A 15,085-nucleotide genomic window follows, 5' to 3' on the forward strand; every position below is an offset into this window, starting at 1 on the left:
TGACCATTTGAATAATGGACTCCAAATATTAGTGATCACTTAGTTAACTCCAGAAAAGAGAACATTTCATTCTATTCATGTTTACAAGTATGTTTTGTGACCTTGAATAGTCAAATACCATCTAAACCAACATTCTCAATTCTTCAAATTAAAATTTGCATATTGACATTAAAAGCTCTGTCTTTCTAATTACTTCAAGATCAATATACATAATAACATAAACTATTTATCATGAAGTTGTTGTCCTGGTAATTTTATCTTTGGGAAAGAATCCTTATCAATCTTGAAAAATATACATATGAAAAATCTGTAGACTGTAATACTAATATTTGATATGACAGGTTAAACTCTAATCACTCCAAAATCAAAATAAATATATTGAAAAGCCTCTACCGTAAAGGTATTCCTTTTTCATCTTTAGAGAAGAAAATCCACATTAATCTTGGAAAAAATAGACCACAAAGTGGTCAGGATCAACAATTTAGGCCATATCATCAATTTTTCATAGCATGCCATACTAGTGGCAAAAGTGTCTGTTACTTCACAAAGAGATCTGACACTAATCAAAAAGTTACTATAGCACGAGCTAGCCAGTTTTCGGATTGGTCATTCAAAAATAGTCAGCGTTTGTAAAGTCTTTGAAAAATAACCACTATTTTGCTGCAACACGAAAAGTTCCAGCATAATATACTGGAGATCGGTGCACCTGTGTATTATGCTGGAAGTCTGGAACTCCAACACGTGAAAAGTTTCAGTATAATATACTGGAGATTGGAACACCAGTACTCCAATTTCCAGTATATTATGCTGGACCGGTATATTATACTAGAATTTCAGTATATTATATTGGAGTATTTTTTTCGGATTTTGAACATTGTTTCGTTTAGATTTATTTTTACATGAAAAATTACTAAATTTCAATTACTTTTGAAACTGTGGTTATTTTTGAATGATCACTTGTAAATCTAGTTATTTGTGAATTTCTCCCAATAAAAAATTCATAACTTATGGAGATACAAACAGCCAAGACAACTTAACTAAGTTACTTAATCATAAAGTGGTACATCTCTTGTCTATCAAATGTGAGAAGCAAATAGGATGGCAGTGTGGAACATCGCTACTGACAGGATCTACGGTCAAAACGTTGAGATCTAAAATCAAGTGTAAGGTCAAAAGATTAAGATCACAGAGAAATTCAAATCTAATTAATAATTACTGGAGTTTAAACTATTTTAAGTTCAAACACCGAGAACGATTCCTGGAGTTTGAGTAAACATTGCTGAAAGTTAAAATCATTAGAAGCTTAGAACATCACAGCATGGAGATATAATTATATGAAGTTGATCTTCACATTAGTTCACATCAATTTCCCAAGCAATGAGTCAATCCTTGAACAAATTTCACCTACAGATGCAAAAATCACAAGCACAAAGTAAGTGGATTTTGGATTTTGTTCGTCAATTCGCTTCACCCAGTTTTTCAAGTCACTAACAGTATTTCAATTCAATTGAACAATTCCAAATCCCATTTTTCAGTAACAAACAAACATGAACCGATTTCCCAAATGCAAACACAAGTTTTTTTTTCCCGATTCAAATTGCGGAATCAGTGACACCAATAAGAACAGTAGCAACATTTCTTTTTGGATTTTCTGAATTTGAGTTATGTGGCAAAAGTGAGACAATGCATTTAAATTCTAGGAGAATTTCCCGGAGTTCAACGTAATAAAGGCTTAAAAAATTCATGAATCTTTTCTGGAGTTCCATTGCACATTGCAAATTCAAGAACAATTTGTGGAGTTTTGAACTATAAATTTTCAAAATGCAGTAATCGTTCCTGGAGTTCTTTCATGAATTTTTCCTGGAATTCCACTGCATATTTCAAATCCAGGAACAATTACTGGAGTTTTAAATTATAAGTTTTTCAAACTCCAGTAATTTTTCCTGGAGTTATCTGTATTTTAGGTGGGAATATTTTTGTCAAGACTTACATTTTTGCATTAAAGAATAGTTACTTTGCCAATACAATTTAAAGCTGGCTAAACTCTCTAAAGAAAGAGCTCAAAAACCCTAAGCGGAGCACTTCTCTTTTTCACCAAATAGAAGAAAATTTTGCTACAATTCGGGTGTGTTTGGTATAACGGAAAATATTTTCCGTGGAAATTATTTTTCAAGAAAATATTAAACAAGTAGTAATCTTATTCATTTTTCGGTGTTTGGTACGCAAATTAAGGAAATAACTTCTCAAGAGTATTAATAAATAATTTAGATATAATAAACGTGACGCCATAAACTTTCAAACCAACAACCTTTTGGACCCAAAAATTTCATAAACTTTCGAACCGCTAAACTTTCAAAATCGCGAAATTTCGAACCCGTAAACTTTATAATTTCTAAACCCGTAAACTTCCAAACACATAAACCTTCGAACTCATAATTTTGGAACTTGTAAAATTTTGAGTCTTTAAACCAATAAATAATAAAATTAAAACTGAAAAATATATTTAAAATTATTTTTTGGAGGGCGGGGCTGGGGGCAGTAAAACGAAAAAAAAAATAGAAATTTAAATTACAAAAAAAAGTAAATTTTTTTTTTGTGCGGGAGGGGGTTGGGGTGAGTGGTGGGTGGTGCAGAAAAATGAAAAAAAAAAACAGAAATTTGAAATTGTAAAAAAAAAATTAAGGTAAAAATAATATTTTTTTTTGCGGGGATGGAGGGGTAGTAGGGTGGGTGGTAACGGAAAAACCGAAATTTGAAAAAAAAATCTTTTTTTGGAGAGGGGGTGGGGTAGGTTGGTGAGGGTGGGAAGGTTGAGAAGGAGCTTTGGAAAATGTTTTCCATGATAAGAAAAACATTTTCCTCGAATCGGAGAAAAATGAATTGATAAGGAAAATGTTTTCCAAAACATTTAAGCCAATCAAACATGGAAAAATTGAAAAATATTTTCCGAAAAATATTTTCCCTCTTACCAAACACACCCTTCAAGACGTGACTTTTTCACATTGATTGGATGGACAACCATTCCTGGGATCAAGAAAAAGTGTGTAATAAAATTACTGAATCCATTGAATGTCAAAGAAATTAAACAAATTAAAGTAAAAAAATTCCAACTGATATCTTAAAGAAAATGGGGAACTTCCGCAGAATATTATTAAAAAAAAGTAGAAAAAGGTAAAGCCACACTGATCTTATTGATGTAATCGGTGAAGAGATATTAAAGAAGGGGGCGATATGGTGTTAGTGAGAAATCGTCGAAGAATAAAATTTGATGAAAGCTAGTGAAGATGGAGATAGTGAAATGATGGTGGTTATAGTGAAAGTAGCAGTAGAGGGGAAGTGGTGGGATAAGAGAATGAGAGGAGGGGTAAAACGGGTTGGAGGTGGTGAGTTGGCATGCCACGTGGTGTTTATTTCACCAAAAAAATTAGTGTCACGTGGATTAGGCGTCCACCTTCGATAGTCTTAATGGAGTAGGTAAATTTGAGCCATTTAGGTAACATCAACAGTATTTTTATATCTAAAGTATAATGGGAAGTAATATTAAATCTTTTCGCATAGTTGGGGGATAAATCATAAATTTAACTCTTTTACCCTTTAAAATTGATCTTACCTTCTTTTGCAATAATGTCGTAAAGACATTAAGGCCTTATTTGTTTGCACTTAATGGAGGTCTGAATTTTAATCATTCAGATCTCATATTTTTTAAGTTTGAATCTTAATTATACAAATCTTAATCATCAAGTGTATTTGTTTTTTTAATTTTCCAATCACTTATTGGGTCTCAATATGCCTTATTGATTAAAATCTGTAACAACGACTTAACATGCTATCATCTACATTCACTACTAACCGCCATCACCATCCACCATTATCACCTGCCACCAAGTACTATCCAACCACCACATAGTCAACCACCTCCATCGACCACCATTTACGACCCCTATTCTCAACTGTAGCCGCTACTGCTATCATTATCGATTACCATCAACCCCAATCCACCACTATCGACTACCACCACCCACCGCCCCCATCATTATCAACTAATGCCACCACCATCATCGTCAACCACAACCACCCACCCGCTCACCTCAACTAACACCATCAATCATTACACCACCATCATCAACCATACCCGTTATTGTCCACCATTATAAATTACCACCACTCACCACCACCTTCCTAAACCATAACTATAACTACCAATCACCACTAGCTTCTGCCTAGAACCATCGCCATCAATCAAAACCACCAACAATAACCGCCTCCAGTCGGCATTTATAAGCTCCATCGCCAACCATCATAACCACTAACTACCAAATTATTTAATAAAATATTAAATTAATTGGTATTATTTAACAAAACTTATTTATTAATTTTTAAATAAGAATAATTTTTATACTTCAGATGTTAAAAATACAAACAGTCTTAATCATTTAGTATTCAGATATTAATACCCATCTTCAATATTTAAATACGTATTCAGATTCAACATTTTAATTTTAATACACATTTTAATATCCAGATGTGCATCCAGATTGATACTATCTTAATCTGTTTTCATCTTAAAATAAATGAGGCCTAAATATCGAAAAAATATGAGTACATATTTTCATTTTCCCTAGAGTCATAATTTGGGTCGAGTTTTGTAGTAATAAATCAACAAAATAATAAGATGAAAGCAACCATGCTAACTCCTCCTCCTTTCTGTAGAAACTCACAAACCCTAGAATCCTCCTCCTGTTCTCCATCATATTCTGCTTCAACGCTCTTCCCGTTTCATCCTCCTCTTAAAGTACGGCTTCGCTTCTTGTATTTTTGGTATTTTACTGCCAAAAGTTTTTTCTTTTGAAATACTAACAGTTCTATATGTTTTGCAGATTTATGGGTTCTTCGGAACTCGACTTTCCTTGCGGCAGGCGGTTAGTTTTCATTCACCTGGTGAATCAAAGCAGCTAGGTGTGCTTGCTTTTCCTCTTCTTTTTTTTGGGTTAATTTTCTCCGTTTTCCACATTTTTATTTTTTATATTAAATTCTATGAACCCATTTCCTTGTGCGATTTAGTCCTTGACGATTAGTTTTCTTAAGGAGATACTGCCTCTATCTCTGTTTATATGACATTCTTTCCATTTTAGACCATCCAGTAATAATAAGTAGTAGTACTATTTTATTAGCCTTATGTTCCAGCTTATTTGGCCTTATTACTGTTTGATGAGTCAATTACTTTTTTATTATGATCTTCCAAAAAATTTATTTGATACTCATACTCCAAACCACTATTCTTCGGAACGAAGGGGGTACAACTTTTACAATTTCAAGTATTCAATTTCATTAACTTCGGATCGTGTTCTATGGAAAACTACTTTTAGAACATTACTTGAATATTTTCCTCCACTATCATGAGGTCAAATTAACACCTTAAACTAGTCTACTCACACACGGTTACCAAATTTACTGCGCAAGGAAATTCTTCTCTTCTTCCAACAGCCTGATATTTGGTGATTTAAATACGAAGCTAATTGTTTCTTGACTTTATTTGATATGCAACAAAGAGATAAAACAATGTTGCTGGTTGGAATCTCAATTTAAATATTTAATCATGTTTTAGTTGCAAGTTAGCCATGCCTTACTTGGTTCCGTTGGTTGGCGCTTTCGAATTTCTCCCATTGGTAGAGGTAGATTTACACTGAATATGGAGTAATCTGCTTATTTGGCTGTTGTGCAGCTGTTAAGGCTGTAGTGACTCCAAATCCAGTAGTAGAGTTACCACTTACAGCAGAGAACATTGAGCGTGTATTGGATGAAGTTCGACCATACCTCATTGCTGATGGAGGCAATGTTGCATTGCATGAGATTGATGGAAATGTTGTGAAGTTAAAACTCCAAGGAGCATGTGGCTCCTGTCCAAGTGCTGTAGTGACCATGAAAATGGGAATTGAGCGCCGATTGATGGAAAAGATCCCACAAATTGTTGCGGTTGAATCAGTTCCAGATGAAGAAACTGGCCTTGAGCTTAATGAAGAAAACATTGAGATGGTAAAGGTTTCATTTTGGTTACCCATTTGTCTTTGGTTCACCTGAAGACAATGCCTTGAAAACAATGAATCTGAAATTGATAATCTCCAAGTATATTATTGGACAAGTTACTGATAACGAAAAATATATTATTGGGCAAGTTAGTCATTTTCAAAATCTCTCCTCGGTCCTGTCAGAGATTTTGCATTTCTGGCTCTAGAACTATTCCATAGGATTGCCTAAATATTAGATATAGCAAACATAGGAACAGTTTTGGGCATTGAGGGACATAAAGAGAGTAAAAAACAAATTTATCTGTGCAACCAAATGAAAGTCCCGGAGAAGTTGTAAATTGTGATGAGATCATATTCAGGAATTGGTCTAGATCTGGGTGAGATCATGTTTGAAAACTTATAAGAAAAATGAAACGTAAAGACTGCCAAAATGCAGGTGACCATATCTGTGATTTTGGGGAAATTTTATTACATTAGTTAGGGCAGAAAGTTGTTGTAATGAAGTTATGGAAATGGTACTTATTTTGTTTGGCATTATGCATTCTCTCCTTCCCCTCTACATTATTTGACCATGCAGCACATATTTTTTAGTTTGTTTGGGCATATGCATTGAAATTGCACGTTATTGCTGAATCAGGAACCAGTTACAAATATTCTTAGGGCTCGAGAAAAACTGAGTTATATTACATGAGACATGAATGATTCCTGATATATGGTTTGTAGGTTCTTTATGAGTGTACTTCCATTTCTACTAGGTTTTCTTTTGTATTTTGAAGGATCCTTATGAAGTTAACCATATCCCCATTCTATCATCGTGTACATCAAGCTTGTCGCTACCCGACTGTTGATAACAAGAACTAAAGTCTCAGAACTGTTTATATTATCTTTCCTTCAACCAATCCTTATGAAGTTAACCTTAGTCTGGTGCCAATATACGATTAAATAGCCTGCTCTCGAGGCTGTGGTTTCCGAAAAAAGAAAAATGAAAAATGAGAAGACACTTGAAGCTTTTAGTAATTTATACAGGAAAGCGATGTTACGTGAACTTTGTGCACAATCTGATAGGCAAAGGTTAAATCTTCTCATTCAGCCACCAGACTAGGAATGTCTGTACGTAAGAAGTCTGTAATTGCCAAATCTAGCGGCAACATCATACCTTTCTTCAGGAGTCCAGAGTCCTACATTAGCATAATGGTGGTAGTAAAATTGCATTAAGTTGTTTGTCCACATCTTCTCTTTCCTTTTGAGGAAGTATTTATTATCATCGTTTACTGAATAAGACTTACAGCCCTGTCCAAAGAATCAAAATGGGCAGCACAGATACCTATCATTGCCGATTTCCATTAAGTCTGGTCTGTGAATGATAGTGGTCTCGATTGCATCTATACATACACTATATAATCTTAGACTTCTATGCTGACTTTCAAGATTAAACCTAGGATTTTATTTGATCTCTTTCTACAGCTACTTTCTCTCAAATCATCAATATGCTAACATACATTAAATCTGTCATTTGTTGCGTTTATCTTTTTTTCTTTTTTTTGTTTTCTCCCCTCAAGTTTCTTACCTCAGTTTTTACTTTTTACTTTAATATCCATTTTAGGTTCTTGAAGAATTAAGGCCATATCTTGTTGGGGCAGCTGGTGGAACTTTAGAACTAGTAGAAATTGAGGAGCCAATAATTAAAGTCCGAATCACAGGTCCTGCGGCAGGTGTAATTACTGTTCGTGTGGCTGTAACTCAGAAACTGCGAGAAAAAATTCCAGCTATAGCCGCAGTTCAACTTTTGCAGTAGACATAAGTTCAATAGATTGGTTCAGTTCATTTGAAGCATTTTACGCACAGCTTGTGCCCGTGAAGAAGTAATATTATTGATAACAGTATTTCCCATATTACAGTTGATACCAGAGGTTACAGCTGAAGCAGGTATTCTTTGTACAGTTGAACTGCTGCATTTTCAGTCCACTTGTTCTTTGTTCTGATAAGACCCACAATAAGAACTATGTATTCAAAGAAATTATTTTAATCAGATTTCGTCTTGTGAGCAAGTTGATCATCTGGAGTCTCAAATGTTAAATGTACGTTCTTATTACCCATGGATTTGTTCTTAATTCTGTATACAATGAGTTACTGTAATCCAGAGGAATGAATTAAGTGAAAGGGCATCAAGAATGGACGATACAGTATAGTTACCCATATTATCCGCTGGTTAACCTATTTTTTATCCGTATTAAATATGGGTCGGGTCTGATAATTTATCTGGTTTTTCATTACCCGTTACGGGCCCGAACCATATCCGACCCGACCCGCCCGTTTGCCACTCCTAGTTACATGTGATAACTATCAATTTGAACAAAATAACCAGTGGTTAACTTCCCACTGGTATCAATTCTAGCCATGCAAATTGGCTTTCATATTAAATGTGTTAACTCGGTTTTGGGAACAAAACAATATTTGCTCCATCGTGCTTTGCTGCTTTAACAAAATGCCGCACAAAGCTTTACAGCAAAGGATCAGCAAAAGAATGCTGCAACCATATCTTTGTCATCCTGATATAGCATCCCTGTTTTGAACACACTGTACACAGCAAGGCAGCTGTTTTTTCTATACATATGAAGTGCAACATGTTGGGGCATCCTTGCCAAGAGTAAGTAGCATCCTTTTGTTTCTGATGGGTAGGGGAGCCCATTAGATATTTGCAGTTTCCAGTTTATCAAAATAAATAATTGGTAGAAGCTATATCTTAGGTCACAAAATGTAAATTCAGAAACACCAACATGAAAAACAAATTATCACCAACCTTGTGGCATAAACTTCTGATCTCCCCTCACCAAATAAAAGATGTCGATGCTCAATTCAATTAAAAAAGTAGAATATATAGAGGAAATTTTCATTGAAGAAGAGCATGTGTTACATCTCATGCCTTCAAATGAAACTCTTGCAATTACATAGGGAGCACATGACAAATTATTCGCCATTCAGCTACGTCGCCAACTACTTGCAACTCTTGGTCTCTAGGATTTATAGTTGGATGAATACAAGGGCATTTTTCAGTTTAGCTAGGGATGGCAATGGGGTGGGGAGGGTTAACTCTTCCCCTACTAAGGTTTTGCCCTGCCCTGTCCCGTTTAACTCACTACCCCATTTAGATCAGACCCTGCCCTGCCCCCGTTTAGCCCTGCCTTGCCTTCCTCCATTTAGCCTCACAGTTACATATTCTTGATTTTTATTATCCAAATTTGAAATGTTTCTTCTAGTTTAATCCCTTCAAATGTCATCTTCAACTTCTCTTTTAATTTTACTTTATTGGATTCTGAACTTCTTGTAATTTTACTTTTGTAATGTTAAACCATTTTTTATTTGATTTTAGCTCAAATAGATTACTTCATATAACTTGGAAATATTTGAATTCTAATAAAGACTTGGGAAGGGACTGTTGCGAGGTAATTAAAATAGTTTCGAACTTAGTCAAATTATATGCTATTAAAATTAAAGATATAAAGGACAAAAGTAATAACAGAACTAGAGAACACTTCTTTTCGCAAATTTCAAATTTTAGCTAACTTTGCAGCTAGAACTAAGTAAATGATTTTAAAGGTATTTTCATCAATTATTTTTACCTGGTTATTTTATTTAAAATAATAAAATATTTAAGCGTTTAAAGTAATAGTTGAAAAGTGAAAAAGTTGAACAATTACTTCGTAAAATGTCAAAACGAATAACAAATAACAGAAAATAGTACTCCATTAGTTTCTATTAGTATTGGGCAGAGAAATCGATCCTTTTGATTTATAAGGTCAATTTCTTTAGGATAGATGAAAAGGAAATTCTCCATTTTCAGCTTCTGTCAAATTGTGTACCGTAATTCTTGAGAATAAAAGGTATATTTAACCTAGAACATTCAGTAAACAAAGTAGCATCTGTGACCGAATGAGAACAGATATTTTCGACAAAATAGTATGGTCTAGCCAGTTTTTGGACTGGTCATTCAAAAATAGCTAACGTTTACCAAGTCAATGAAAAATAGACACTATTTTGCTGCAACAGAGACCGGTCCAGCATAAAATACTGGAGTTCGGTGCACCTGTGAATGAACTTCCAGCATATTATGCTGGGCCGGTATACTTTGCTGGCTCCAGTATAATATACTGGAGACTGGAGCGTCGGTGCTCCAAACTCCAGTATATTATGCTGGACCGATATATTATACTGGAACTCCAGTATATTAGACTAGAACTCCAGTATATTATGCTGGAGTATTTTTCTAGATTTTGAACAGTGTTTTCGTTCAGATTTATCTTTACATGAAAAGTGACTAAAATTTCGATTACTTTTAAAACTGGGCTATTTTTGAACGACCACTTGTAAATCTGGCTATTTTTGAATTTCTCCCAATATTTTCAGACTACACAGAGTAGTTGAATTCATGTCCTATTGCACATTTTATTTCTTTTGACATATTACATACATAACTTCTTACATATTTAAGGGCTTCATATTTATTTATTTATGAAATAAAAGAAAGGAGACATAGCAATGAACAGATTGGGCCTCAAGCTACCCAGTTACCAAGCAGCTCACTAATGGGAATAAGGGTTGACCTATCACTTGCCCTACCCTAATAAAATTTTTCAAAAATTAAGTTTTGCCCTGCCCCACCCTATTTAACTGTTTCCTTGCCCTAACCCATTAAGTATTTTACCTGCTCCGCCCCGTTCAATTGCCATCCCTGAGTTTAGCATACCCATGGCAAGGACATACACAGGAAGGGCGGAGTGTAATGGTGCAAATAACCATTACAGAGATATTAGATTTGCCATGGCATAAATAATAAATGAGAGTACTCATGTTATAGCAGAAGATGATAAAGAATGAGAAACTACAGCGAGTGGATAATTAAAGAGGCTATCCATCAATATAGAAACAAAAGTTTCCAACTTCTAAAGCAATGTCGAGAATCTCCGCTCAAGTTCTCTCTATGCAGCCTCAGTTAACTTGTTCTTTATGAACTTGATATCCCTAGCCTCCTGTTTATAAATATGGTACACAATATACCCATAAACATGACTCTACTAGATGTGATATATAGATTCCCTAGGACAAACCTGTTCTAATTCCAAGTTTGTCATACCCCAACCTTGGAAGGTGCGACCGACACATGACGCCCGAAAGCTTGTGCGAACCGACATCCATACTTAGACCATATAATATGAAATCTGGACCAACAAGGCCACCAAGTGTAATGCCAGAATTAATAAAGTTTCACAATTGACCATGGCAGGATCACTAACATTTTATATACACACCACCATTATCAACAAAGTTATATACATAACCTGAACACTAATCTGCAAGCCTTTTAAGAGTATCATAACACATAACTTGGTTGGGACAGGGCCCTACCGTACCCAAAATGACTGGAACATATACTTCAGTACCTATCTACTTCTGAACACCTACTCTGGAAAAATGGAGTGCGATGATTGATAGTTGGAACGTACACCCGACTGGGGAAAGACGCCATCGGGTGTATCTGCACATGTGGGCATGAGCATAGCGCCTAAAAGAACGAGGCGTCAGTACGGAAAATGTACTGAGCATGCAAGACTACGAAGGCATATAAATCTAGAACATAACAAAAGAGATATAAACACGAGATTTCAACCTAAATGCCAACAAGTCACCGGGAGCGTAAATTGTGGAAACTATACAACTTTAAAGTATACATGCTTTATAAAAGGTTAAGCCATTGCTGGAGATTATGCATTAAATGTGATATAATACAATATTACTCGCCACTCTTTGAGGCATATCCTTTCATATCATACCTGGTCTCGTAGAGGACTCGTGAGGTTTTATTCTTTCATCACACTGTACCCAGACTCAAGAGATCTCGGCGGTACTCGGCATCATAAGGGCTTGGTGGTATTTCATAGCACATTATTTCGTACCCGTCTTTACTGAGAGCTCAGTCATACCCGGCCAAACAAGGACTCGGAATTTCACATTGCATCTCATCATACTCAACTTATCAGTAGTTGCACAATAAGTGTCGTACCCAAACATCTATAGCGCGACTCGATAAAGTAAAAGTGCAGTGCAAGACCCATTTTCAAGAGATGCTAAGTCTAAACTCAAAATCATGCTTTTCGATATCAGGATACTTATCTGGGAACACCTCAGACTTAAAAGAAAAGCTATTGGCAAAAATGTAAAAGAACAGGACCAACGTTATTGGAAAGGGTTTAGAACAAGCCAGTCTTACAACACAGAAATCCTTTGGAGAGAAAGAGAGAGAGAGAGAGAGAGATGCTCACACCAAATCATGCCAAGAAAGAAGGTTGTCTTACATACCTTTTTGAAGAACTAGTTACACCTTCTGAATTTTTATGCTCCAATAGTGATCAACTCTGCCTCCAATGAATCTTCAAAAATTGATATAACAAGATAATTTATATTACAATGACGATTTCAACTTCTTCACGCTAGCTCCTACGGGGTTCGCCTCCGATTCATCCTTAGATTGTTTGGGGAATTCTAAAAAGGGTTTGAGAGTATTTTGAGTGAGCTAAAATGGGTGATGTCTGCTAGAATGAAGAGAAGAGAATTGCAATGCCTTCTATACCATACCTAATCTAGGAAACTCCGCCACCTGCAGATGCAAAATGGGTCCCCCTCCCCGGTCCTGCACTCGGTGGGACAGCTAGCACAAGCCTATGAAAACTTGTAATCCCCTTTGTCCCCATATGTGTCGTCAACCGATTGGCCGTGCTACAAAAAACTTGTCAATCTCTTACTTTTTGTGTGGGGAAATGTATGGGATGTAACATCATTTCCCTTTCGGAATATTCGTCCTTGAATGTTGAATCATAGTTACTCACTACGAACGTTTTTAGTTATTTTGGGTTGTGCCCGCCATAGTAGTTTCACTGTTATCTCCTGTAGTAAGGAACAAATAGGGGTACCTGGATTTCATATCTTCTTCAGCTTTCCAGGTTATTTCTTCTATATTATTGTTTCTCCAAAGTACTTTAACTGAAGTTATCTCTTTGTTCTGCATCTTACGAACTTGATAATCTAGAATAGCCACCAGAATTTCTTCGTGGGATAGGTCGTCTGTGACTTGAATGTTTTCAATAGGGGTAACACGTGAGGGGTCACCCAAGCACTTGAGAAGCATGGACACATGGAATATCGGATGTACTGTTCCCAATTTCGAGGGCAACTCAAGCACTTGAGAAGCATGGACACATGGAATACCAGATGTATTGTTCCCAATTTCGAGGGCAACTCAAGCTTATAAACCACTTGATCGATTCTCCGAGTAAGTTGATATGGTCTAATATATCGGGGGCTGAGTTTGCCTTTCTTACCAAACCTCACCACTCCATTCATAGGTGACACCTTCTAGAATATTCAGTCTCCCACATCAAACTCCAAGTCTCGTCGTCGGTTATTCGAGTTGGATTTTTGCCTGTTTTGAGCGGTCGATAAACGACTTCGAATCATTTTCACCTTTTCCACAACCTGTTAAACCAACTCAGGACCTAATAACTTTGTTTCACCAACTTCGAACCAGCCGATAAGAGATTTGCATTTCTATTAGTATAGGGCCTCATATGGTGCCATTCGGATGCTAGCATGGTAGCTATTGTTTTAGGTAAACACGATGAGTGGTAGATGATCCTCCCAACTCCTGTTAAGTCCAAAACATAGGCTCATAACATGTCCTCAAGCGTCTGAATGGTGCATTCGATTTGACCATTTGTTTGGGGATGAAAAGTTGTGCTAAGGTTGATCCTTGTACCCAATCCATTTTGAAATAATCTCCAAAAGTTAGCCGTAAATTGGGCACCTCTGTCCGATATGATGGAAATTGGAACCCCATGAAGTCAAACTATTTCCTTAATATATAACATAGCGTAATCTTTAGCCGAGAAGGTAGTCTTAGCATGAAGGAAATGAGATGACCTGATGAGTCGATCCACGATGAACCATTTAGAATCAAACCTTTGGTGTGATCATGGTAACCCAGTAATGAAATTCATATTGATCATCTCCCATTTCCAAGTTGGAATTCCCATATTTTGCAGCAACCCTCCCAGTTTCTGGTGCTCAACCTTAAGTTGTTGGTAATTCAAACACTAAGTGGCGTATTCAACAATGTTCTTCTTCATGTTATTCCACCAGTATAGCTGTGGAAGATCGTGATACATCTTGGTTGACCCCGGATGAATACAATGCCAAGATCGATGAATCTCTGCCATGATTCGCTTTCGGAGCCCCCGACATCAGGTAGACACAATCAGTCCTGGTATCTAAGGACTCTGTCCTCGGATAACTTGAACACTTGCTTCTTTTGAAAGGGAACGCTTTTTCTTATCTTCACCAAGTTTGGATCGTCAAATTGTCGTGCCTGTACTTCAGCCACTAATGAGGATTCAACAGTTTTTCGAACTATGGCTCCTCTGTTACCGGTGTCGAGCAATCGTGCGCTCAAATTAGCCAACTAGCACAAGTCTTTGGTCATCTCTAGTTTATCAATTTGCACATGTTTTAGACTGCCCATGGACTTCTGGTTTAATGCATCAGCCACAACGTTTGCCTTCCTGGGTGGTAGAGAATATCAATATCGTAATCCTTTAATAATTCAAGCCACCTCCGTTATCCTAAATTTTAGTTTTTTTGTTTGAATATGTATTGTAGGCTCTTCTGATCCATGGAGATATCAACGTGAATTCCATACAAGTAATGACGCCATATCTTCAGGGCGAAAATGGCGTAGCTAATTCCAAATCATGGGTCGGGTAATTCTGCTCATGTTTCTTTAGTTTCCTTGAAGTATATACAATAACCCTTCCGTGTTGCATCAAAACACTATCTAATCCCACTCTCGAGGAATTACAATAGATAACATAGTCCTCGGGCCCTTCAGGAATATTTAAAATTGGTGTCGAAGTTATCCTGTCCTTTAATTCTTGGAAGCTCTTTTCACAAGTATCAATCCACCAGAATTTAGTTGCCTTATGTGTCAACTTTGTTAATGGAGCTACGATGGA

At 36.2% G+C, this 15,085-nt stretch overlaps 1 protein-coding gene across 1 annotated transcript; it reads left to right on the plus strand.

Moving 5' to 3' along the window:
• The first annotated feature begins 4,620 nt into the window (after positions 1-4,620).
• On the plus strand, positions 4,621-8,074 carry LOC107790369 (nifU-like protein 2, chloroplastic). The gene is made up of 4 exons (XM_016612293.2): positions 4,621-4,792; positions 4,878-4,956; positions 5,723-6,033; positions 7,630-8,074. The coding sequence occupies exons 1-4, from the start codon at positions 4,673-4,675 to the stop codon at positions 7,819-7,821; spliced, it is 702 nt and encodes a 233-aa protein (XP_016467779.1). The 5' UTR covers positions 4,621-4,672; the 3' UTR covers positions 7,822-8,074.
• Positions 8,075-15,085: the final 7,011 nt, after the last annotated feature.

Source organism: Nicotiana tabacum, chromosome 10, assembly GCF_000715075.1.
Source record: "Nicotiana tabacum cultivar K326 chromosome 10, ASM71507v2, whole genome shotgun sequence".
Taxonomy (NCBI): domain Eukaryota; kingdom Viridiplantae; phylum Streptophyta; class Magnoliopsida; order Solanales; family Solanaceae; genus Nicotiana; species Nicotiana tabacum.